This window comes from Myripristis murdjan, chromosome 23 (assembly GCF_902150065.1).
Source record: "Myripristis murdjan chromosome 23, fMyrMur1.1, whole genome shotgun sequence".
Lineage (NCBI taxonomy): Eukaryota > Metazoa > Chordata > Actinopteri > Holocentriformes > Holocentridae > Myripristis > Myripristis murdjan.
Genome location: NC_044002.1, coordinates 24,541,068 through 24,567,667, shown reverse-complemented (window position 1 = coordinate 24,567,667; position 26,600 = coordinate 24,541,068). Strand labels below are relative to the sequence as shown.

The window sequence follows — 26,600 nt, the reverse complement described above, 5'->3', positions numbered from 1 at the left end:
GACGGGCACGTGCACGCCGCTGGAGGAAGTGCAGGATGAATAGAAGAGACAGAGGGGATTTTTTTTTTTTTGTTGTTGTCAGGAGAAGTAAAAGGTGGATTTTGCCCGGCCGCACCCACCTGGCCGGGAGGGAGCGAGGCGAGGAGCGAGGAGCCACACGGCCCTGAGTCAGGGAGTCAGGAGGTCAAGGCCAGCCTTCCTCCTCCTCCTCCTCCTCCTCCTCCTCCTCCTCTGTCTGCAGGAAGAAAAGCTTTTCTCTATTGAGACAGCAGCACCAATATCCGCCTACTTCTGCTTGGAGAGAAAAAGCAAACATTTACCAAAGAACTGAATGACTGAGGAGCCGCCAGTTTGGAGAGCAAAGTCCCAGTTTTAACTGATGCAACCGCCTTTTTTTTTTTTTTTTTTTTTTTTTTTTTTTTTTAAGTTATGCTTCATTCAGGCCAGGCTAATCCCCCAGCTGACATCCTTATGCATTGGAAGTTTATTTTAATTTAAAAAAAAAAAAAAAAGGAAGAAAAGAAAGATTAAGAGAGGAAGAAAAGTCCCTTTGTTTTGCTGGACAAGTACAAACCAGCAACGTTACACTTTGAAAAGCACAGAGCAGCAGCCGCTCTGCGTGTTCGGCCTCTCCGGTGGGAAAACTGTGAAAAATGTGTCTCAAACTTCATTTTTAGCGTTTCCAGCTCCGTCACAGAAATCTGCTATCAGCCGCTCGAGGCGCCATGACGGCTGCCCTGTGCACAACGGGCAAATAAAAATCACTGAGAAACATGATAAAGCTTTTTGTGCTGTGTGTGTGTGTGTGTGTGTGTGTATGAGTGTGTACATCCAGTCAATAACCCTCTCAGTACCAGTGAACAGTGTGATCAGGTAGATCAGCTCCTGTCACTCAGTCTCAGCTCAACCTGAACACGCTGTTAGCTCGCTAACTAGCCTGCAGGCTAAACATGTTCCTGTTAATCTGAATAATCTGTTAACTAACTAGCCAGCAGGTTAATGATGCTACTGTTAATCTGAATAATCTGTTAGTTAGCCAACTAGCCCGCAGGCTAATCATATTACTGTTAATCTGAATAATCTGTTAATTAGCCAGCAGGTTAATCATGCTACTGTTAATCTGAATAATCTGCTAACTAACTTGCCAGCAGGTTAATCCTGTCACTGTTAATCTGAATAATCTGCTAACTAATTTGCCAGCAGGTTAATCATGTCACTGTTAATCTGAATAATCTGTTAACTAACTAGCCAGCAGGTTAATCATGTCACTGTTAATCTGAATAATCTGTTAGTTAGCTAACTAGCCAGCAGGTTAATCATGTTCCTGTTAATCTGAATAATCTGTTAACTAACTAGCCAGCAGGTTAATCATGTCACTGTTAATCTGAATAATCTGTGAGTTAGCTAACTAGCCAGCAGGTTAATCATGCTACTGTTAATCTGAATAATCTGCTAACTAATTTGCCAGCAGGTTAATCATGTCACTGTTAATCTGAATAATCTGTTAGTTAGCTAACTAGCCAGCAGGTTAATCATATTCCTGTTAATCTGAATAATCTGTTAGCTAACTAGCCAGCAGGTTAATCATGCTACTGCTAACATGCTAACACTAGCCGCTACTTGCTACAGTAGTTATTGCTAATCAGACGTGTTCAGTCCATCGATCAATATCACAAAATGAGAACGTTGTACATTATCCTGCTTATTAGGCGCTTCTGATAAAAGAAAGCAATAACTAAACACAAAATCTTGTATTTCAAGTTATTTATTTATTTATTTTTTTTAGCTTTGATTTATGGCAATAGCGTTCTGTTTGTGACCTGAACAGCTGACTGGGTGGCTAGCAACATTTCGGCCAGTATATATATATAAATATATATAAATGATAGTCAGTCTTTGTCCTGTTTTTTTTCTGGTTTTCTGCTGACAGTTCAGCCTCCAGTTAAACTCACAGTGAGATCCATGTTGGATGTTTTGGTCGTTGTTCTTTATTCTGTCTTTGGATCCTCATTAGCCTGTAGAAGGCGGTCGCTAATCTTTCTGCGGTCCAAACAAAAACGGCAAAAATTAAATACGAGCCAAACATTGAGCTCGGTGCTCAGTTTGGTCGACACTGTTCATCTGGTTTTTGGTTTCTTCATGCCAGCTGCTGTCTTTGCTGTGAAGCCCAGCAGCCAGAAATCCAATAAAATCAATAATCAAGCTGCTTGACTCTCATTCACAAAGTATTGGAAACGAGCAGACAGACCGCACCGTGTGGCCGGTCACCGCCAACATGGGTTAGAAACCAATCATGAAACCAAATTATCATGATAGTTCACATGACACATGACAGTTTTGCGGTTTTAAACGTTTTGCAAGATGCAGAGTATTGCGATAACTTTATTTTTTCGACTGCACATTCTTTCACACTTTGTCAACACCTTATCTGACAGGATAAAGTTTTCATTCTGCTCTGGTCTCTTCAGTTTTACTGCAGTTAAACTGGGACAGACGGACCGGCTCTGTCCGAAAAACTGATCAGAAAGGTCGCATCGATACGATATCACCACGCAACATATCGCAATATTATGCCACACTGATTTTTTTTGTTCATGTTGAATAGGCCTGTTGTTGTCGGTCAGTTTGAAGCTCTCGTTTCGGTGATGTAGACGCGGGTGAAGCGGCGGCGGCGGCGTGGCGAGCGGCGGCGCTGACTCGGGCCTGTTCGGGGTTCACAGCAGGACAGAGCCGGGAGCTGGGGGCTTCTGCACCGCCACCACGAAACAAGACACCAGTGATCTCATCCTCCTCTTCCCTCCATTCATCCCAAGCGCTCATGAGTTGCCTTGGCAACATGGTGCGCCGTGTGTGTGTGTGTGTGTGTGTGTGTGTGTGTGTGTGTGTGTGTGTGTGTGTGTGTGTGTGTGTGTGTGTGTGTGAGGGAGTGTAAGCGGGGGCCTGAGAAACCACAGAGTGAAAATTATGTGTCATCAGAGAGGATTAGGAGCCCACGGTTTAGTCAAGGGCCTGGGATCCTGCTGTCGTGCTTAAGGGTTTCATTCAGTGTAAACACACACACACACACACACACACACACACACACACTCATTTTTTCTCTCTCTCTTGCTCTCTCTCACACACACACACTAGCCAACAGTGTGAACCTGAGATGCATCCAACAAAGGCAGCGATGGATGACAAGGGAGGCTGAAATTGATTTTCTCCTTTAACCTGTAACCGCAGATTCCCTCACGGAAAAACACTTTACGGCGACGCGTTCCTCGGCGACGGGCGTCTCGTACGAGGCGGCGGCGGCGGCGGCGGGGTTTCAAGGTGCTCTGCCTCCCCTCCCCTCCTCACTCGCTCGCTCACTCACTCGCTCTTCATGCCCTCCATTTTCCTTTGCATCATTCGCACTGCGGCTGAAAAAAAAATGTCCTAATTTGGGTTGTGTTCCCCTCCTCAGATATGAGTCACATCTGATGTTTTCTCATCAACACCAGAAAAAAAAAAAAAAAAAAAAATCCCTGCATGGAGTTTCTCAGTTGTGATTTGGACCGTGTGGATCTGTGATGCAAAATCAGATTTTTAAAAAATTTTTATTTGAATTCTCACCTTGAAATGGGGCCTTATGACGGCTCCTTTCACACATGAACAAAAAACTTAAACTGACCAATATTTAGATTTCCCAGCAGCACCTTGACATCCCTGAGGAGCTCCTCATCTCTGTCCTTCACGTCTTTACCAAACCAGTCAGACTTTTTTTTTACAGCCGCAAACCACATTTCCATCAGCTCCCCTCTGCATTTTGCATTAGGTCTTGGATTTAAAAAAAAAAAAAAAAAAAAAAAAAAAAGGCGATTGTTGAATTAAAATCCCCAAAGTTCATACGCTCGCTTGAACTGGATGAATATTTTTTTTTTTTTTTTTTACACAAAAAGATCTAATTATATAAAGCGAAAAACAAGCCAGTGGTTTGTCGGCATTCGATTAGCATTTTTTAAATTTTTTTTATTTATTATTATTATTTTTTTTCCGTTTCATTTTCCGTTCCGTTCTCTGACTCCAAGCAGGAACGTGAATTTCGGGGCTGGGCGTCCGGATGCGGGTCCACTTCCAGCTTCACCTCGCCTCAGGCCTCAGTGGGACTTCTGTGTTTTTGTCCGAATCCGAATCAGAAATCGGAATCAGATATCCTTTATTTATTGATCGCCCGTGGGTGAAATCTGGAAATCGTGAAATCGGGTCAGGGCACCGTTCATACCACAGCTACTGTAGTTTCCTGTTTTGAATGAGTTTTTATTTTTATTTCAGTGACCCTAAGTGTCCTAGTTTTAGTTTTTAGTTTATTTTTAGTGAACTGTAATAACCTTGGTTCACACACACGGTCATCACTGAAATCAGAAAATGAGAATTTCAGACGCAAATGACTCTAATTTTAGGAAACAGGCGTTAAAGTGTGTTTCTTCTGCAGGTGATTTATCTGATGATCTGTGGTTTTGTGGTTTCTTGGTGTTTTATCGTGTGTGACGTGGTGCCGCTGGACCGACGGTCACGAAGCGAAGCGACGGGAGTTTGACGGGGACGGAGTTTTGAGATTCGAAGACGTGTGTGTGTTTGTGTGTGTGTGTGTGTGTGTGTGTGTGTGTGTGTGTGTGTGTGTGTGTGTGTGTTTGCGGCGCAGCGTCTGTTTCCCTTCCTGTTTGACTTTCCTTCTTCTTTTCGGGCCTTTTTCAATTTGTCTCCTTCAGCCTTTTGCTTCCTTTGCCTTTTGTTTCTCTTCACTCCTCGTGCAAGATCCATTTCTCCTCTCTCTCTCTTTCTCTCTCTCTCTCTATCGGTCTCTCTCTCACCCTCTCCCTCTTTCTATCCTCTCTCCCTCTCTTTCTCTCCCCCTTCTCTCTCTCTGACTCTCTCTCTCCCTTCTCTCTCTCTCCCTTTTGCTCTCCCTCTCTCCCTCCTTCTCTCTCTCCTCTCTCTCACTTCTCTCTCCCTTCTTGTCCTCTCTCTCTCTCCTTTCTCTCTCTCCCTCCTCCTCTCTCTCCTCCCTCCCCCTTCTCTCTCTCTGACTCTCTCCCTCCTTCTCTCTCTCTCCTCTCTCTGCTCTCCCTCCCTCCCTCTCTCTCTCCCTCCCTCCTTCTCCCCCCTCCTCTTCTCTCTCCCTCCCTCCCTCCTTCTCTCTCTCTGACTCTCTCTCTCCCTTTTGCTCTCCCTCCTTCTCTCTCTCTCCTCTCTCTCACTTCTCTCTCCCTCCTTGTCCTCTCTCTCTCCTTTCTCTCTCTCCCTCCTCCTCTCTCTCCCTCCTCTCTCCCTCCTCTCTCTCTCCCTGCCTCTCTCTCTCTCCTTTCCCTCTCTCTCTCTCTCTCTGCCTCTCTCTCTCTCCTTTCTCTCTCTCTCTCCCTCCTCTCCCTCCCTCCCTCTCTATCTCTCTCCTCCTCTCTCGTTCCTCTCTCCCTCCTCCCTCCTCTCCCTCCTCTCTCTCCCTCCCTCTCTCTCTCCCTCCTCCCTCCTCTCCCTCCTCTCTCTCCCTCCCTCTCTCTCCTCCTCTCCTCTCTCTCTCTCTCTCTCTCTCCCTCCTCCTCTCTCTCCCTCTCTCTCTCTCTCCCTCCTCTCTCTCTCTCTCTCCCTCCTCCTCTCTCTCCCTCTCTCTCCCTCTCTCTCCCTCCTCTCCCTCTCTCTCTCTCCTCTCCCTCCTCCCTCTCTCTCTCCTCGTCCTCCCTCTCCCTCTCTCTCTCTCTCTCCTCGTCCTCTCTCTCTCCTCCTCCTCTCCCTCCCTCCTCCTCTCTCTCTCTCTCTGCTGACTGTTGATAAACCTCCCAGCGTTGCTTTCTAACCTTACCGCAGGAAGTTTCCTGCGCTGAAACGGAGCCCACGCTGGATTGCTTCCTGCCAGAGTGCGTTGTGGGACACGTTTGTTTGGGCCCCCTTCTTCCTCCTCTTCCTCCTCCCCCTCCTCCTCCTCCTCCTCCTCCTCCTCCTCCTCCCCTCGCTGCTTCCTCCTCTGGGCTCTGTGCAGATGGCTGAGGCCGGCAGACCGGATCTCGGAGGGGTTTTGGCAGAGCTGCACCTCTCCCCGGCCCCGGAGAGAACATACCGCAGCCGTGACCTCGTGACCCACGATGCACTGCTGCCTGTCCTGCCTTCGCCCGCAGCAGACAAACGTGCAGCTGGTGCTCGCCGCGCGGACGCCAGCTCGGCTCGCATGGTGGCGGCGGCGGCGGCGAGCGGGCGGCGGCGGCCAGCTGAGAGCGTTCCAGTGCATCTGAGCTCCAGGCCCGGCGAGCGCCGTGTGTCCGTGGAAACGTTTTGTGAGGCTGCAGCCGGACGGAGCTTTGCGTGGAAATCCCCGTCTTATCGGCTTAAATCACAAAACGCAGCTGAAACAGAGAGGAGCGTCCTCGCTGATGGAGACTCTCCTCTGGTCCAAATGCAAAACAAAAACACTCCGATCTCGCAGAGCGACACCCCGAGACTGAAATCCAAACTGTCCCCTAAACTGGTGCCTTTCAATATGAGGTCCGGGGACTCCCAGAGGTCCTTCAGGGGCGTCCAGGGGGCCCTCAGCAAAATGAGCAAGAGCTTTATTTCACTGTTTGGTTGATTTTCCTTTAATTCACTAGAAACTGTAAGAGTATGAGCGATCATTTTAACATTTTCTTTCTGATTTAGTTCAATACGGCATCAAAACAGTAAAGCACAAAGCCAGTTTCTTTCAAAAACATGGGGGGAAAAGGCAATTTGGAAATTAGTTAAATTTGAAATAAATGAATTAATAAAAAATTATAATTCTTTATAATTCTTAGATGAACATCACATTTCTTCTGCTTTTCAGTGCAAATACAGATAAAAAAAAAACAACATATCATGTGAGAATTTAGATTCTCTGTGCTGCGTGCACGGAGAACGGCTGCAGTTTTAGCCGCGGCTGAAAACCAGCAAACTATTTACGACACGCCCAGATTCTTACCTGAGCAAACCCAAGTCTGAACATAAGTTTCATAACCGGATTAAAAATATCGACTGAAATGTGTTAATCAAAAACTGTGGATATGGACGTCTCCATGTGTCAACACTGTGTGTGTGTGTGTGTGTGTGTGTGTGAGTGTGAGCAAGCTGCAAAGTCATTCAGTCTCATGTTCAGGCTTCAAATCTCTTTCTTCAAACAAGGAAAAAAAATCCACCATTGGGATGAGATAATCCCACTTATTTCCAACACTAATCGACTGGTTCCCAGAATTTTCCTGAATCAAGTGTCATTTTCTTGATCCCAGTGGCTGATCTGCCTCATTCTGCCTCGTTTCAACACATTTATACTAAAAAATCTTAAAACAAGTAAAAGATTTTAATGTGAAAGAGGCGACTTAATGTAATTGTTAGGATGGTGTACAGTTTTATTCAGTATTTTTCTTCCAACAATGTTAATAATCTGCCAGTGGGATGCGATAATCCCACTTGTTCCCATGTTTTCTTGAATTAAGTCATTGTGTGGTAAAGGGCAGGGCTGTCCCCTCAGCCCTTTGCTGTTTCCACTGGAGACTGAACCTTCACACTTCAGCAACAATATTAACAAATTATTTAGACTCATCATCAATGTTCAAATCTTGTTTTTATTCAAACAAGGTCAAAAATGTGCCAGTGGGATGAGATAATCCCACTTGTTTCCAGGATTTTCTTGAATGAAGTGTCATTTTATTCATCGTCACTGGCAGATTTTTTTTACCGTGTTTGGAGAAAAAACAAGATTTGAACACTGAGGATGAGACTAAACGACTTGTTGAGGTGGATTTTTCTTTCTATTTATTTTGTGTGTGCATACACACATCTACACTGGCGCGCTCACGTTCGTCTGTGTTGCACATAACGCGGCCTGCAGTCCGACGGCAGCCTCGTGTCCGCAGGCGTACGGAGCCGAAGCCCCGACAAGGACACGTCAAGAAATCCGGCTCTTTATCTGCACAAACGCCGGTTCCTGCGGCGGTGAAACACCTGAGCTAGAGCGGCGGTGTCCCGTTGCCAACACTTCTCGTGTCTGTCGACGGGCGGAGGGTCACGGCTCGACAGACGGTACGCCGCGGTTCAGATAACCTCGGCTTATCAGCGGCACTGGTGTCGCTATCTGAATATGGAGGGAGCGAGGGGGGGGAATGGGAAGCTGACAATCGAGACAGGGTTTCATTTTATATTGATTGCTCTCTGTGAAAACTTCCTTTGTTTGACGGGCGGGCGGGCGGGCGGGCGGGCGCGGGGGGAAGCGGGAGGGGGGACACCTCCGAAACTGAACACAAGGTTCCTATTACTTGTGTGACAGTGACATTACAGGCCAAAGATAACAGCTGTCCGACTCCCAGAGGAAGTGTTTGAGGCCGGCCGATAAGTGAGACGCAAGAAATGAGTAGTTCTGTTCCGTGTGGGTGTGATGGATGTTCAGATCGTAGCTGCAGCCGCGTGTTGCCTGCATGTGTGTGTGTGTGTGTGTGTGTTTTCTTTCTGCCTGTGCATGACAGTGAGGTTAGCCTGAGTCATGCTGTAAATCAGGGGGCGACATTTACAGTACTTACAGTGCAGCTTCGCACAAGGAGCCGGCAGCCGCGGCGTTAACGAGGCTAAATAAATGAGCAGTGTTACAGCTTTTTTTTTTTTTTTTTTTAGGAGTTTTTTTTTGTAGTTTTTAGTTCCACAAACACGTTCGTCTCAGAGGCCGTAATGATCTGATCAGGTTAACCATCAGGAGCTGCGTTTTTTCCTGGCTGGCATCCCACAGGACGATCTGACATGGAGGAAATGTTTGAAATGTGTGTAAACGTCCTCAAACGAGACGTGTGGGCTCAGACTCCGCCACCAGGAGCTTCGAGTGCACGTTGAGCAGATGTCTGTGTCTAAAACTTGTCTCCAGTAAAGCTCCACCTCTGAAATTGTTTTTTCATCCAGTCCAGCTCCATCAGCGTGAACCAACAACCTGATACTGAGCAGATTCTCTTGTTTCTGTTTCTGCTTCTTCTTCTTCTTCTTCTTCTTCCTCCTGGTTCTCAGCTGTTCAACCACTGATCCACTTTCTGGAATTTTTTTTGTTTTGTTTATTTATTTATTTTTTTTGGTCATAGTGAACAAACGTCCTCGCTCGCAGATTTAAACCACAAACACACGTCTGACACCTTCAGGAACCCCCGAGGGAGAACTGAAGATCAAATGTGCTTTATCACACTGACATTTATATTTTTATTGAACTTATCATGGCAAGGGGCTGATGATTTTAGGAATTATGCATGAATCGAGAACCGCTTGTGTTAGCCTCCAACTTCTGATGCAAGACAAAACTTATAAAGCATATAATTATAAAAAGCCTTACCTTGTACATGTCACCTTCTCCGATGCAGTGCGCTGGATATCAACAAATATTTATGCATGAATCAAATATACAATATACAACTTTTTAATATCTTGCTCTATCACTGGGCTGTATCTCGTAATATCGTAATATTACGAGAAAGGAAGCGCAAAATTTCTGACATTAAAATTGTAAAGATAAAAAAAATAAATTCACAAGAAGAAAACTCACAAATGTATGAGGAAAAAAAACTTGGAATTTACAGTTTTAATCTCAGGGAATCTCTTTTCTTGTAAATTTTTTCAGCTTTGAATGTTTCCATGATTAAAACTTTCAATCTGCAGGTGTTACAAATGATTAATATTATAAAACATATATGACATATTAATATTATAAAAGTTTAGAGTTTGTTATATGTGCATGAGATGTGTATGTGTGTTTTTTTTTTTTTTTTTTTTTTTTTTTGTATTTTTGTTTTTTGGTTGCTGGTGACCAGCCAGTGCAACTGTCTGTCTGTCTGTCTCTCTCTCTCTGTGTGTGTGTGTGTGTGTGTGTCTGTCTGTCTGTCTCTCTCTCTCTCTCTCTCTCTCTCTGTGTGTGTGTGTGTCTCTCTCTCTCTGTCTGTCTGTGTGTCTGTCTGTCTGTCTGTTCGTGAAGCGCAGAGCAGGACAAATGTCTGACATCTTTCTTATCTCACTCCCCTCCCTCTTTTATCCTCTCTGGATTCCTCCTCTCCTTCACCCTCTCATCCTCTAATCTCTTATTCCAACCTCCTCCTCCTCCTCCTTTTTTTTCATCATCTCCACTGTCATTCCCGTATTCACTCCCTCCTTTTTTGCTTTTATCTTCACTTCCCTAATATCCTTTTTACTGCCTCGGCCTCCTTCCTTCCTCCACCCCCCCCTCCTCCCTCCCTCCCTCCTCCTCCTCCTCCCTCCCTCTCCTTCCTGTCTTCCCTTCTTCCCTCCTTCCTCTCCTCCCACCCCCCCCGTCCCCCTATCTCCACACTGCCTCCTTCTTCTTCACTAATCTCATTCTTGTCGCTTCCTTCCTTCCTTCCTCCCCCCGTTCCTCCTCCATCTTGCTGCTTGTTCGTCAACACCGACCTCATTTCTACCACCCCGTCTTCTTCTCCTCCTTCTCCTCCTCTTCTCCTCCTTCTTCTCCTTCCTCTGTTCTTCTGCAGGTCTTCAGCCGGTGTTTTGGAGCAGGGAGGACGTGGCCCAGTGGCTGCGCTGGGCCGAGAGGGAGTTCGCTCTGCGTCCCATCACCAGCGGCTCCTTCCAGATGAACGGCAAAGCCCTGCTGCTGCTCACCAAGGAGGACTTCCGCTACCGCTCCCCCCACTCCGGTACGCCTCCTCCTCCTCCTCCTCCTCCTCCTCCTCCTCCTCCTCCTCCTCATTTTCATGTCAAAGTGAGCAGCCAGCCGCGGGGCTTCTGGAAACACCGTCGCTGCTTTTACACGTTGACTCAAAACAGAGAAAGTCAGGAAATTCTGATCATTTCCGTTTTTTTTTTTTCGGGGTGGGAGTGAGTCGGGTCACTGCGCAGGAATTTACTCTGCATCTTTGTTTTTTTTTTGTTTTTTGTTTTGTTTTTTGTTTTTTTTCTTAGAGCTTGTTTCACACATTAATTGCATTTGATGGTTTTCAGCCCAACCGCAGTGGAAACCAACCTGGAAAAACAGCATTAGCAGAGCAGGAAGGAACAGCTTTTATTTTTATTTTTAGGTCAAGGAAACACTCGGACTTACCGATGGAAAGTCATGCCTCTGGACCAAAGTGGGAGTCCTGAGTGCTAAAATGTCATTTTTTAAAAGAGTCACAGGTGAAGGGCCTGTAAAATATCCAATAAATGAACATCTGTGAGATTTCCCAGTGAGCAGCGCTGCAATGAGAAGAGTCCACTTTGGATCCCGATCTGATTTATATCACAACACATCTCAATACTCTGCAGAACTGACTAAAAATATATAAATTCAGCTAAAAATACAACCTACTGCATAACACCTGGGTGGATTAATACAAATACACAACATATAATAGGATAAACTGGGTGACATGTAAAAATGAAGTGCATGAACAATACATATCAATATAAAAGGCCAGAGAATCGATATTGTATTGTGAAAAATACTGCAGTATTCAGGTGTATCTGTTATATTAGTGCCCACACTGCAAAAAATCTGCATTTTTTTTTTTTGCTTTTCTTCCAACAAGGTAAAAGGTCTGACAGTAGGATGAGATAATCCCACTTGTTTCCATTGCAGGTTTCACTTGTTTCAGGATTTTGTTGTTAGTCTAAATGTGTTGAAACGAGGCAGAATGAGGCAGATCAGCCACTGGGATCAAGAAAATGACACTTGATTCAAGAAAATCGTGGAAACAAGTGGGATTATCTCATCCCGCTGGCAGATTTTTGACCTCGTTTGAAGAAAAACAAGATTTGAACACTGAATAATGTGTTAATCCTGAAATTTTTGTTGTGCAGTGTGGGCCTCATGCTGCTGAAGCGTGAAGGTTCAATCTCCAGTGGAAACAGCAAAGGGGTGAGGGGGCAGCCCTGCCTTCTACCACACAATGACACTTCACTCAAGAAAGCATGGAGACGAGTGGGATTATCTCATCCCACTGGTGGATTATTGACCTTGTTGGAAGAAAAACAAGATTTGAACACTGAAGATGAGGCTGGATGACTTGTTAAGCTGGAGGTTTTTGCAGTGTAGACAGATTAGAGGTGTGTTTTGTCATGGTCGCTCAGATCAGTGTGTGTGTGTGTGTGTGTGTGTGTGTGTGTGTGTGTGTGTGTGTGTGTGTGGAGCGAGGCCTGGCCGCTGTGCTGAGATGTTCAGGGAAGTCGCCGGCGGCACTGCAGGCAGCAGCTGCGGCGAGGCTGCTGTCTCTCTGTTGTCTAGTAGAGGAAGTGGGAGACGGTTGATCAGGAAGTACCAACCGACCTCAACTGTCGCCCCGGCAACACCAGGGGCCAGACGCATCGAGAGCACACACACACACACACACATACATAAAGAAAGAGGAGGATTATTACACGAAGCGCTCCCTTGTCGAGTGTTAGAGCCCAGCAGAAAGTGAATGTGCAGAAAGCTGAGCGGAGCCGCGGTTTGACGGCGAGGCGATAATGAGCGAGCGAGCGAGCGCTGCTGGGAAGTAACCAGATAAGGAGATAAGGCGGCGACATAAAACCTGAGCAGGTGTGGGAACGTACGGGAGCTGTGCAGGGTCATTTCCGGGTGTGGGAATCAGACAAAGAGAAAAAAAGAAAGTTTGTTTGTTTGAAGTGACAAACGAGCAAACTCATTTCCTCCGGTCGTGTGCAGCCACTGGCCTCCCACGTGATGGGTTTTCTTTTCTTTTTTTTAAATTTAAAAATAATCTGCAACTGTAAAAAGTTGATCAAAGACCTAGTTTGGAAGATTTTAAATTTATATTATTTCAGATTACTATTGTATTTTCTTTATTATTTTATTATTATTTTTAATTGTATAATTTTTAATTATTTGTAGGCTGGTTCATGATGATGCTGCGTGTTAGTAATTAAATTTGTGGTTTTGTTCTTTTTTTTAAGTTTTTTTTTTTTATTTCACTCTGTCATACAATTCTCTTTTTATGGCATCACAGAATGACATATTACCTCTATAGATATTATGAAATGAAATAAAATAAAAAATGTATTAAAATAAATAAAATAAAACAAAAAATAAAACAAAATAAAATAAGCTGAAATAATAATAAAAAATAAAATAAAATTAATTAATTAAAATGAATTAAAATAAATTAAAACAAACAAATTAATTAATTAAAAAATAAAAAGTGAGATGTCAGAGTTGACAGTCAATATCAGGCCAGAATCAGAACCGGAAAAACTCTGGAACTGAAAAGTGAACGATGAATAAACCCGGTGATAACTGTGTATTTTTTTTTTTTTTTTTATGGTGTCCTCAGTCATAAACATCCCTCATTTTTATTTTGTTGTTTTTTAGCTTTTGTGCCAGCAGATGTGAGTCATGTTAGAAATGTGCCTCCTAATGGTTTCATGAATCACAGCTTGAACTTACAGCTGTGTTTTCTTTTTTTTTTTTAAATCTCTGTTTTTAATCTGGCAGCCGAGCAGCAGCTGACAGGTTAAAGGTGACGGAGGTTAGTTCCCTGGCGGAGACTCGCCGTGCGTTTCTTCTCCTGTCGAGTCGTAACGAGTGGCTTGTTTGGCCCTGATGTCGCCGGCGCCAGCCAGCGTTCACTCATTTTAGGGAACAGAGCAAATTTCCTGGCGCTCGGTGTGTGCACTTCGTCTTTTGGGAGTTATTAGGTCTCTGTTTCCACCACTCCTCCCCGAGTGACACATTTTCCTCTGTCGCAGCAGCAGCGCTTTAAAGGAGCCGCTAAAATTCCTCTCACTCTCACTCCAGTCTGTCTGAAAAACTCCAAAAACAGAAACACACACAGCCGACAGGATCCAGGAGTTTTGTTGGGAACTACTTCCTACCTGAGAGCAGCAGCAAACCGTATCCATCCGCCTTTCATTTGTACTTGCTGGGACCGAGCCTTTGTGTCTTTTTGTATTTTGGGTGAACTGTTCCTTTAACCTTTTGGAGCCCAGGAGCCAGTGGGCAAGCTTTTAACAAAATTCATTTTTTTTTCTTTTTTGGAGGGAATTTCTAGACAGTTATCTTATAGTTTAATGTAATTATATATTATAAATATTCTCAGTTATAATAATTATCTATTCATAATATTTATATTTTATTGTTTTTTTCCGTTTTTTCCTTCTAATTTTCCAGTAATATTTTACTAGTTTTCTCTGATTTTCCTGTAATATTTTAAACTCACTTTATGAATTTATTTATTTTTTTAAAAAATTTTAGAGGGAATTTCTTGACAAATTTTCTCAGACTTTAATTTTAAGAATTATTATGAACATTTTGTTTTCATAATAATTATCTATTTATAATACTTACAGAGTTGGAATTTCTTTGTTAATTTTCTTGATTTTTATTTTATTTTTTTTTAAAGCTGCCGCTGCTGCTGAGTGAGACTCATTTAAAACCAAAAAAATAAAAAAGGGTGTTTCATAAACCATTTATGTCTAATAGTAGCAGCTGATGTGGTTTGGACATGAATCGTACACACTTTCCCAGTAACTGTGATTCATAGTGATAAGAATGTGTGTGTGTGTGTGTGTGTGTGTGTGCAGACACTGAGTATTCACACACACATTCACACGCTGCCTTTTATTTCACCACAGCATCAGGACGAAGGCCTTTTCCCCTCAGTGACTCGCTGCTGTGCCACGAGAAAGTGAGAACTGAAAGGGGTGTGTCTGCGCAGGAGTGTGTGTGTGTTTGTGTGTGTGCATCATCACTTCCTTTATGAGAATAATTTCCTTGTTGGTGTGGTGCGCCTTTAAAAGAAAAAAAAAAAACACTTCTGAGATAATGAGTCTGATGTAGTGTTTATCACAGTCGGTCACTTGATAAAGGTGTTGAGGTTTTTCTTTTTCTTTTCTTTTTCTTTTCTTTTTCTTGTGTGTGTGACAGCAAAACACACACACTTCCTGCTGAGGCCACGTGACGGTCGAGTGTTACGACCACAGGGAGAAGCGCAGCCTCTTCCTTCTGTAGCTTTCAGCAAATGAAGATGTTTTACGACACACAAACCAATTAGTGACCCAAAAAATAAAACAAACAAACAAACAAAAAAATAAAAAATAAAAAAGCAACAACCCAATCAGCCTCAGCCTTGAAGCAATGAAGCAAGAAGAGACTGGATCTTTAAAGAGACGTTTTCTTGGATATTCTCAGATATTGAAATGGTAAAAAAAAAAAAAGAAAAAAAAAAAAGAAAAATTCTTAGATTAGGTATAATGTCACAAATTTGAAAAAAAAAAAAAAAAACAGAAATTTTTAGATTAAATTCAGAAATTTATGAGGAAAAAAACTCAAATTTATGAGAAAAAAGTTGACAAATTTAGGAAAAATAAACCTTTAAAATTCTGAGATTATAGTCACAAATTTGAGAGAAAAAACTGAGATCAAAGTTGTGAATATATGAGAAAAAAACTCACAAATTTTTGAGCAAAAAACTGAAATGATCTCAGAAAATATCCAAGTTTTTTCAGAATTTTCTACTTTTTTTCTCATAAATTTGTGAGTTTTATATCTTGTAAATTTATCACTTTAATCCAAGAAAATATCCAGATTTTTTTTCTCAAAAATTGATGAATGTAATCCTGAATCTTGAAAAAAAAAGTTTTTTTCTCAGAATATTGCCACCCTCTCCCTACAGTGGGCCTAATATGCTGTCGAGCATTTTAATCCTTTACATTAAGATTAAATAGGATCGAAGGTGTTTTAATGACTTGAGGTGCAGGTTGCTGTTTTTTACTAATTTTCCCTGTTTTCAGATTAAAACCTCGTTTGAAATGAGACTCTGTCCTGGCAAACAAAGCCTTGATAAATGAAACTACATGACTCTGACAGTGCAGGTTTTTTTTTTTTTTTTTTTTTTTTAGGGATTATTTCCTGAAGGAGACTTCCTCCTGTCAGCTGATTGACAGGAAGCAGAGCGAGCGCTGACATGAAAACACTCGCTTCACACGGAAATGTGGACATTTATGGGCATTATTTCATATCTGGCCACACACACTGCAAAAAAATCTCCCTGTTAACAAGTCATGCAGGCTCATCTTCAGGGTTCAAATCTTGTTTTTTTTTTTATTTCAAACAAGGTCAAAATCCACCAGTGGGATGAGATAATCCCACTTGATTCCACCACTAATCAACTTGTTTCCAGAATTTTCTTGAATCAAGTGTCATTTTCGTGATCCTAGTCGCTGATCTGCCTCATTCTGCCTCGTTTCAACACATTGATATTTTATAAATCTGAAACCTGCAACTGCACTGGAAACAAGTGGGATTATCTCATCCCACTGGCAGATTTTTGACCTTGAAAAACAAGATTTGAACATTGAGGATGAGATTAAGCAACTTGTTAACATGGAGGGGTTTTGTGCTCTTGTATATTCTACATTTATGTCACCGTGTCCACAGACATTTGTGTCTGCCAGCCTCCAGATCCTGATGATGATATTGCGATTCTGCGCTCACAAATGACGAGAAATAAAGTTTAAAGTTTAGAATAAAGTTTTTCTTATACTTTTTTTTTTTCAGAACTAAGATCCCGAATCAGCAAAGTGAAGTGATGTGGGTCCTTTACCAAAAAAAAAAAAAAAAGTGTAATAATTTTTTTTTTTGTGATAAGTTTTTTTTCTTGTAAATGTGTGAGTTTATAATCACAGAATTTTTGATTTTTTTTTTATCAAAAAATTTGTGAGTTTTTTTTTCTTGTAAATGTATGACTTTAATCTCAGAATTTCTGAGGTTTTTTTCTTGGATATTGAATTAAACTATATAGAATGCATAAAATAAAACAAAATAAAATAATGCATAAAATCAAGTAAAAGCATGGATCGAACATTATGATGAATGTAACATAAGATGGAAAATAAAGCCTGAGCTGGAATAGATGCAGAAATGTATGAAATGAATGTGGCAGGCTGCAGGGAGACGGACGCTGACCTCTGACCTTGGTGTCTCCGCAGGGGACGTCCTGTACGAGCTCCTGCAGCACATCCTGAAGCAGAGGAAGCCGCACGCCTCCTACCCGGCGGCCTACTTCCCCGGAAACTCCTTCCACTCGCTGCCGGAAAGCGCTCTGCAGCACCTGAAGCTCGAAGGTCAGTGTGGACGAGGGGCGAGGAAACAGACACGAGGACGGGACGGACAAAATGTTACGGATGTCACTCAGTTTAAGGACGAGGTGAAGCCAGGTAGAGCTTCCTTAATACCTCACCAAAGAGGAGACGAGGATGAGGAAAATCTGGGGGGCGGATTAACTGAGATGTGGGTTGAGCACAATATCACAAAGACGTCCCTAATATTTTGTACGTTTATTATTTTGACTGTTTTTTTTGTCTCTTGCATGTACTGTTTACTTTCAGGAAGCACCTTTAAAAACATTTAAAACAGAAATTATCAACTGGATCACGGCTGTTAGAAAACAAGAGTATTAATATAAAAGGAATACTTCAATGTTTGGGGCAAAATACTCTGAGACCAGATGTTGGACGCCATTTCCACCTCTGGACGTCCAGCGGTTCAGTTCCATTGCACGTTAGCTTAGCATAATGACTTGAAGTCTATGGGAATCGTTAGCCTGGCTCCGTCAAAGTTCACTCATTCATCATTCATTTTCCAAGCCGCTTATCCTCGTAAGGGTGCCGGAGCCCATCCCAGCGCTCACTGGGCGGTGTATTTTTTCACTTTCGGTGCAATTAATAAGACAGACAACAAGCACACATCCAAACAAACATGAAAGTAAAATACATGATGTAAAAAGAATGGGTGTTGCATTTAAAATGTTGGTGCAGAAGCTTGAAAGTGCGCTGAAAATGGGTTTAGTTAAATGTCTGGCACAAACAGGACACGGTTCCAGATTTGGGACAGCTGCAGTTCCTGAACTCTTCGAGACGTCTTGTAACCAGCTACAAATATCTTTAGGGGACTGTCCGAGGGAAGTGTGAGCAGGACTTTTTGTACGTTTGCCGTTCCAGGTGGTAAAATGCTTCAGCGCCGGCGATAAGTCGTGTCTCTCTTTTAGCATCAGTCTTGGTTTCACCCAGCTTCCTTGTCTCGTTGAGGAAGTAACCTTGACGCTCCGGGAAATACCTGAAACTCCTTCTCTGGCTCTGATCTGCAGAAATGTGACACAGCAAGAATCAAAGGGGGGGTGAGCCGTCGACTTCCGTGTGTTTACAGTAAAACCTGTTCCACAAGGAAGCGCCGCCGTGCTTAAACAAACTGCGGGGCGGGAGGCGCTTATTTGCCACTGTGGTTTATTGCTGGGGAAGTGATTGGCTGTCTGATAAAACCTCGTTACTGCCGTCTTCCTTGTTTTGAGAGCCGGTTTGTTGGTGTGAAATGTGAGAAAATGTTGGCTGTGGATGAAGGAAGCAGTCCAAATCAAAAGTAGGAACTGAGACTCAGGAGTGAAGTGTTTGAAGAGCGTCACCACGTCCGAATTCAGTGTCAGTTTACCACGAGCTCACACAACACCAACACATAAACTCTGCACATAATAAAGGATCAGATCAGTCTGACCAGCCTCTCCCATTGGACTGTAGTGACACCTAGTGGACATTTCAGTGTGGTGTAAGTCCACAAAGCCAGCCAACTCCCTGCATAAGTTACCGGTATTGAGGACAAATCTCTGCACAGCAAGATAAATAACAGGTAAATAACAGAAATAAAATGAGATTTGAAGAAAAATCAGTGCTACTTTGAGGCTGTTAAAGTTTTGCCTAGAGGCCAGGAAGTGTGTTTCAGTGCATCACCTCCTTCCCCATCGGTTGAGGAAGTTCACACTTTTTCACTCATTTTTTTTTTTTTTTAAAGATCGTTTTATTTTCGGCATTTGTGACTCACGGGGTAGTGGACGTTAGAGAGTGTGTCATGTGGATCACAAGTATCAGCGGTCATGTATGAGCCTAAAGTGAGGGACACACTCGAGGGGCAGGAGGTTTCAAACTCAAACCTTTAACCTGACTTCCATTAAGCTGCTGGACCCCCATGTGAAGTGATTTGGCCCCGCAGGTACCCTGAAATCAACAGGTGTTTTGGTTTGCGTTAAGGTGCATCAGTATCAAGTGAATTTTCTCACATTTCAACTGGTTAAATGTTTGTAAAAAGCATCTGATCACAGCCTCATTTAATTTCTTTCACATTTCCTGGTCATTTATGTGTCTTTTTACTAATTTCTTGCTAGAACACAAGACAGCATCACTGATCTGACATTTAAATACATTATTTTCGTAATCATAAACAGAATTTTCTTGTAGTCAGATTTCTTAAAAAATCTCTTAATTTTCTGTTTTGTTTTGTTTTGTTTTTGTGCAAATTTTAGGACTTCCCCTCAGAATTTCGGATTTTCCCTTCATTTGAAAAAAAAAAAAAAAAAAAAAAAAAAAAATCTACATATATTTATTATTTAATTATTGGCAGCAAAGAGCCTAATCTTGCCCCAAACATTTCCCAAATCCATGGATAATCGATTTACTATTCTATACCGAACCTCTTATTAATTTGAGAATTCACTATTAGTAGCAGTTTACTGCAGTATAGAGTATGTTGACAGGCATTTTTGTATTATTTAAGAAAATTTATTAAGTATTGATGTGTACAAAGGTCCATAATTATTGAAAAACTATTTCATGTTTTGCATTTTTCCCCCAAAACCAAGGTATGCACCAAACTGTGATTTTTGTGCACTGTTACACCTCTAATAGTAAAAAGAATCTGAATCTGCTCCAAATGAATGGAAGATGTTGAAAAATCCTTCTTTAAAAAGATATACAGAATGACAGTATTGATCATGTTGCAACATTGCCGAGATCAGACATCACTTCAAATATGTTGCTCAAACAAATAAGCCTCATGTAGTTTTATTGCTGGAAGGAAAAAGGTGGGCGGAGCAGTCGACCGTCTGGCTTTTCCGGTCTCTGACTGCGAGGTCAGGTACTCTCGCAGCGCAACATGCACTTTGGATCGTTGCATAAAGCTGTTGTGCCGGTGGGGTGGTAACGTACCATTTAGTCTGCCACCACCCATCGTAAAAATTCAAGTAAAAAAACAACTGAACTGTTGTGAGCAGAGTTGTGTCAGTTGCCATCGTTTACACTGCGAGCTGTCAAATGTGACACGATCTTAAAGTTCCTGGGGAAAAAACATTACCTTTAACCTGTAGACTGGCTAACACCCGACCTCACCGGCAGCTTGTTATTGTTGCTATGACTTTCATGATCTGGTGGCTGGTAGCGTTACTTTGAGAGCCACAAGGCGCCCAGAGGAGAGACCCACAAAAATGCCTCAAAACGTCCTCAGAATCATTGAAACGCCAAATTCAGGCATTCAGGGTAACCTCGTTCCTGAACTTTCTCCTCCTCACAGAGCAGAAAGCCTGGAACAGGGTCCTTGATAGTTGTGGGGAAAAAGGTATAGAGCGAATAAGAACCTCCCTCCGTCCTGTCATTGGTCTTTAAGTTCAGCTAGTTAATGGTCCAAATTAACCTCGGTCCCAGGATTTCTTTTCCGCATAGAGCAGAGTGTCTTTGAGCGTCTGCGGTAGCTTGATTGAATATTATCACCGAGAGCTCCATATTTCACCAAAACATTCTGCAACACCAGTGAAAGCATAAACCCCAAAACCTTCTCCCTCTGGTTAAACAGGAAGTCCAAGAACATTGGAAGTCAGTCAGACTCATAATGTAGATCAGGATATATCCTATCTATAGATATTTCAATGTGAAAAAGGTGACTCTTTCAACTTGAAACTGTCAACTTTAAACTGTGGGTCAGTGAAGCCCTTTGAGAGTCTAACTGTGACTAATGGCTCTAAATAAAGTGGAACCTGCATGTTTTGTCCCCTCAGAAACGGTACGGCGGGCCCCACGTGGTACAGAGTCCATCCCCCAGCATCCTCCAACCATCGAACTGCGACACCGCTCTCGTTCCCCGCACCACCCGGCGCCCCGACGGTCTCCTCCAGAACCAAACCACCCCCGCCCCGCCAACGAGGACCCGCTGCAGGCCTCGTCCCAACTGCCCGACAGCAACCACCACCTGCCTGAGGACATGTACCCTCTGTCGGTGTCTCCGGCCGCCCCGAACGGCCGCTGCACCACGCCCCGGGAAGCCCCCTGCCCGGGCAGCCCTGGAGGCCAGGAGGCCGTCCCTCCTCGCGTCATCCAGCTCATGCCCAGTGCCATCATGCACCCGCTGCTCCTGAGCCCGAGCCGAAGCGGCGGGGGAGCCGGCGGGGACTTCAGGCACAGCCGTGGCGGGCAGCCTTCACAGCCGCCGATTGAGAACGGGCGCGAGGGGAAAGCCCACCACCACCATCAGCTGGCTCTGGCCCAGCAGCAGCAGCAGCAGCAGCATCTGCTCCAGCAGGAGGAGGCGCTGTACAGGAACCACGTCATCATGCCCGTCTCTCCTCCAGAGGAGCAGACGATGCCCATCGGACGGATAGCAGGTGAGGTTTAGCACTGGCATGGTTACAGTTGATTTTTATTCAAAATACACCCGTGACATCAGCATAAAGCACAAAATGTGGCTGCAAAAGGCCAGGGTTTTCAAACATTTTCATGTTCTGGACCCCAAGTTAACTTTCAGTAAGCTGCCGACCCCCGTTTGAGGTGATTTTGCCCGACGGGATTCCTCCAGCAGCACTGATCTGACACTTAAATATATAATGTGAGCAATTATAAAAATAATTGTAATTCATTGTAATGTGTTTCTTTTTTGGCAAATTTTCTGGTATATTTTTGCTAATTTTCTTTTTTGAGGGATTTCATTTCTGGTAGTTTTTGCTAATTTTCGGAGAGTTATTTTCTTCTATTTTGCGAACTAATTTTCTTTTTCTTTCTTTCTCTTTTTGGTAATTTTCTTTTTTTTTGGTTGTTGTTTTTTGTTTTGTTGTTTTCACTAACTATTTTTTTTTTACTGATGTGCCAGTACTTTTGTGTTTTTTGCTAATTCTACATGTTTTTGAAATAACTCAAGTGAATTTGTACAGGTTTTACAGCGTTAAATTGTTTCAGTGTCATACTTGAAAACTGACAAATTATGGTGAAATTAAACTAAATTAAATTAAATTGAACTATGCCTCCTCAAGGACCCTTGTAGGGCCACAGACCTCACTGTTAAAACCACTGGATTAAGATACTGTGGATCCACCCTGTGTTATTTTCTGTTGTTGGGTCGGCGTGGCTAACACCACACTCTGGTGTGGAAAGACTCTTTTGATCTTGGTGGCTTATCATGCAGATAATGAGAGGACGCTGGCAGTGATGCTAGCTGGACATCACCAATTTGAAACTAATGAATCACGACCGCAGCCGATGGCCCAGCAGGCTGAGGGGCGATGCATATTAATTTGATTTGCAGGCGAGGTGCGCCGCGAAATCAAACATGAAAACCAATCAAAAACAACATTCAGAGCTGCTGCCAAACGATGTCAGCCTGTGACTGTGGCGCTCGCTCTTGTTGGCCCACACAGTCGCCGCCAGCCAAGTTCGTGACAGGAACGGGCACTGGTGGCAAATCTCCGTCCAAAAAAATCAGAAATCACAAACATGAGATCTTTTGCCACCTCATCCCTTTGCTGTCCTTTTGTATGAAGCATCACAGACCGGCTGGCATGTGTGTGGACCGAGTCACATGACTCACATTTGACTGGAACTCAAGTCGTGGATTTGATGACATTGACTTTAACACCGATGACTTGTGACTTCACTTGGACTTGAGCCTTTTGACTTGGAAGGACTTTATAGCCAACCTTCACCCGAAGCCAAAGACTAAAAATGAAGCAAATCAGCTCTGCATATCCCACATCCTCACTGACCCACAGCTCATCGGCTGGCAACCTAAATCTGATCACATCCATCAGCAATCAGCTGTCAAACGCTCGGTCAGCGATCTGTTATTGATAAATGATCTTAACAACATTACAGACCGAACGTACAGGAACTACAGGGAGGATGGGAGGAAAAGGGCACTTGTGCGTAGATGTGTGTTAGGGAGTATAGAGCAGACGTGTGTGTGTGTGTGTGTGTGTGTGTGTGGTGAACAGAGAGAGAAAATGGGGAAGTCAGTTGTGAAAGGACCAAGTGGAAAAAATAAGGTAGGAGACTTACGCCTCCATTTTTTTAGTCGTGTCATTCGGTGACGTGTCTTTGAGTGCCAAAAAAAAAAGCACCATACAAGAAATATGTATCATTTCTATTAATATCATCATTTTTACTATTATTATGGTTATTAGTGTTATTGTTAATTGCTTGGACATAAAGTAGGCCCTGCTAGCCAAGGTGATTAACAGTGTAGATAGACCAGTAAGAAATGGGCTGTGCTAATGGACCATATGCTGTAATCTGCATATAAACGGCAGGTAGAAGTAAAATTAATTGCTAAATTAGATTGGTAAACAGCACATTATGACTTGTTACAAACTGCAGTTTGGGTTGAGAAGCATATTTTTGTCCGAAACCAACCCGAGTCCGAGATTTGGCTTGTCCTCCATCGCTAAGACTGAAATATCCTACGTGTTGCCTTGAGCATTGCCACGTAAACCCCAACACTACAGGAAGTTTCCCAGAACAGTACTAAAATAGCACAGATGTGACCGAACATGTTTTCTAAATTTTTGTCCGAACCCGCCCCGACCTGTCAGGAACCAGGTGTGGGTCGGGTGTGCACACCTTTTCGGACTAGAACCTCAAAGTTTAGGACTTGGGACTTGAACGGCAGGACCTGAAATGAAATGACGACTTGGTCCCACGTCTGCCAGCTGGACTGATAACCATGAGCGTGCTGTTCACTGAAGTAACATCATATGAATTGTGGGTACTAAAGTCCTCAAAACCTTCCACTGGCGTTCAGAACCACTCATGTACAAAGTTCGCAGGTGGATCTTGGTGACAGAAACTCCTTGGAAGATTGTTGTAACCGTGCAGTCTTGATAAAGCGAGGTCACTCACTGTTTCCATGTGGTGGCGCTGTTTCCCAGACTGCAGGTTGCTGTGGGACTACGTCTACCAGCTCCTGTCAGACAGCCGGTACGAGAACTACATCCGCTGGGAGGATCCAGAAAACAAAGTCTTCCGCATCATGGACCCCAACGGCCTGGCCAGGCTCTGGGGCAACCACAAGGTAAACAAAACAAAACAAAACAAAACAAAACTCTTCCTCTAAGGGTTCATCACAGGCTGTTCATTTGATTTTATTGTACTGATGAATGATTTTTAATGGGGCAGCACTGTGGCGAAACTGGAAACCCTCCTGCAGCGAGTCCACATGGAGGTGAAATCTCCTCATTAGTTGCTAATCAACAACACCGTCTCTCCATTCACCTCCATAGCCAATTAGCACAGAAACCAACACCAAAACAGAGGATTATGACAATATAAAAAACATCAGGAAGTCCTGGTTCCCATCTTTTGAGGCTCTTTTCTAGTTATTCTCTCATTTGAATTGGAAAGTCCTAGGGATTGCAGTTTTCAAATGGTCCTAAAATGGTAAAAAAAAAATAATAATCCTTTAAAAAATCTCGTTTTCCACGACACATGGTAGTAACGTGAGAGCTTGTCTTCTTACTTCTGTTGGGCACGTAAAGTTGCTGAGATTGTACAAATGGGAGACGCATGCAAAGACTGCTGGGGCGTCAAAACGTTCTGTGTGGAACCTTTCGAGAACCTTTAGTGGCTTTCTTTGGCGTCATTTGAAGTAAGAAAGCAAAGTAAGGGGATGAAAAAATGTCTTGAAACTACCTGAAATGCCAATCCCTGGAAAGTAGATCCGGCAGCTGGCATCTGGAGGAAACTTTTGCAAAGTAACGTTGCGCCAGGAAAGTAATAACCTGATAGTACTTTCATAAATAATTGTAATTACATGAAGAAAAATGGGAACTGGGACTTGTTGTTTTTTATGTTGTCATAATTGTCTTTGTTGGTGTTTGTTTATGTGCTAAAAGTGAGATTTTGGGAGCTGTTTTTCTATCCTTGAGCGAGACTCTGAGTCCCTACTGGCTCCAGAGCTGCCGAACAGCTGACAAGAGACAAGAAAAGAAAAATTATGACATTATCACTACGACTAACGCTGCTTTTGTTTGTTTTCTGTCTTCCCTCTTACAGAACAGGACCAATATGACGTACGAGAAAATGTCGCGAGCACTGAGACACTACTACAAACTGAACATCATCAGGAAAGAGCCGGGACAGAGGCTCCTGTTCAGGTAAACCCTGTTAAAGGAGTAATCCACCACAAAACACCTTTTAAAATTTTAATATACATGTATTTATGTATTTTTCTCTTTTGTTGGCTGTTAGTCAGACTAAGGGTTGTGTTGTCAGTATAAACCGCAGCTAAACGATGACACTTATCAGCTGTTTACATGTACATACACTCAGCTTGTAATGAAAACAATAAATCCACAGCCCTAACCCTGAGGGCTGCTGAAGGGCATTATGGGAAATGTAGGCAATGATTAACTGAAGAAGCAGATGGGGCAAAGTGGGTTGTTCAAAAGTAAATTACAACAAAATTACCGGACTGAAGTGAGCACCATCGAACAGTTTAGGGGGATCTGAAGGGATTTTTCTTTTTAAAGGGATATTTCACCCTTTTTGAACAACACTTGGTTTTAAAGGCTATTTCAGTAAAAAAAAAAAAAACTGTTATATTATCTGCTTGGTTATCATATCCACATCACCAATGATTTTTTACTGTTTATGTTTAGTTATTGTTTAGTAAAAATCTCTTGTTATTCCGGCAGTATCGTCACAATATTGATATCGAGGTATTTGGTCAGAGATATCGTGATGTTTGATTTTGTCGATATCGTCCGGCCCTGCTAACGCCGCTCGCTTGGTGTCCGCCAGGTTCATGAAAACTCCCGACGAGATAATGAACGGACAGACGGACAGGCTGGAGCACCTGGAGTCCGACACAGACGAACAAATCTACATCAAGGAGGAGTGCTGAGGAACTCTGGGAAAACGAGTCCGCCCGCGACGAACTCCTACAGCCGCCGATGCCTTTCAGAAGCAGCTTGAACAATCAATCGCTCTGAGCCGGGAGCGCGCGGTCGCTCGCCGTCCGCTCGCTTCAGTCCAAACCAGAAAGACACACCTGAGCTCTCCTGATTGCCTTTAAGACTCTGCCAAGACATTATTTTCCTGACAAAAACAAACAAAAAAAACCCTGCAGTGATCGTTTTTATTTCCTGACGGACGGAGCTGAAAGATAGAAACCCTGTCGAGGCGTTGGTAACGCGTTCCTTTCCTGTCTTCTTTCTCAGATGAACTGCAGAAGCCAATCACTTTGTGCTTATGTCACTTTTTTGATGATTTTCCCCCCCCCACATGCATTATATTATGGAATTCCGCTGTTTGTGAAAATCCTAGACGGGGGTGTGTGGCAGGAATGTTTTCACCGTGGAATAAATCTTTTTGATCAACTTGTACGCCCTCGTGTTGTGCATCGTGCCTGAATGACAACTGTTTCCTACAGGAAGTCATCTGAGCTGTTTTATCACCATTTACCTCCCAGTTTAAAATGTGTGGTGTCAGTGGTTTTCAAAGTGGGGTCCTGGAGGGGCGTCCAGGGGTCCTCAACCAAATGGGGAATAATTTAATTTGACTGTAATTTAATCCACTAGAAACTC

At 43.3% G+C, this 26,600-nt stretch overlaps 1 protein-coding gene across 2 annotated transcripts in view; it reads left to right on the top strand.

Moving 5' to 3' along the window:
* etv6 (ETS variant transcription factor 6) overlaps positions 1–26,399 on the top strand; it is a 49,361-nt gene extending 22,962 nt beyond the window's left edge. For both annotated transcript variants that reach the window (XM_030046148.1, XM_030046147.1), the window contains exons 3-8: positions 10,494–10,658; positions 16,927–17,061; positions 20,811–21,413; positions 23,946–24,088; positions 25,069–25,169; positions 25,816–26,399. In XM_030046148.1, the coding sequence (XP_029902008.1) occupies positions 10,494–10,658; positions 16,927–17,061; positions 20,811–21,413; positions 23,946–24,088; positions 25,069–25,169; positions 25,816–25,918 (1,250 nt within the window). In that variant the 3' untranslated portion in view covers positions 25,919–26,399. The remainder of the gene's footprint in view (positions 1–10,493; positions 10,659–16,926; positions 17,062–20,810; positions 21,414–23,945; positions 24,089–25,068; positions 25,170–25,815) is intronic.
* The last annotated feature ends 201 nt before the right edge of the window (positions 26,400–26,600 follow it).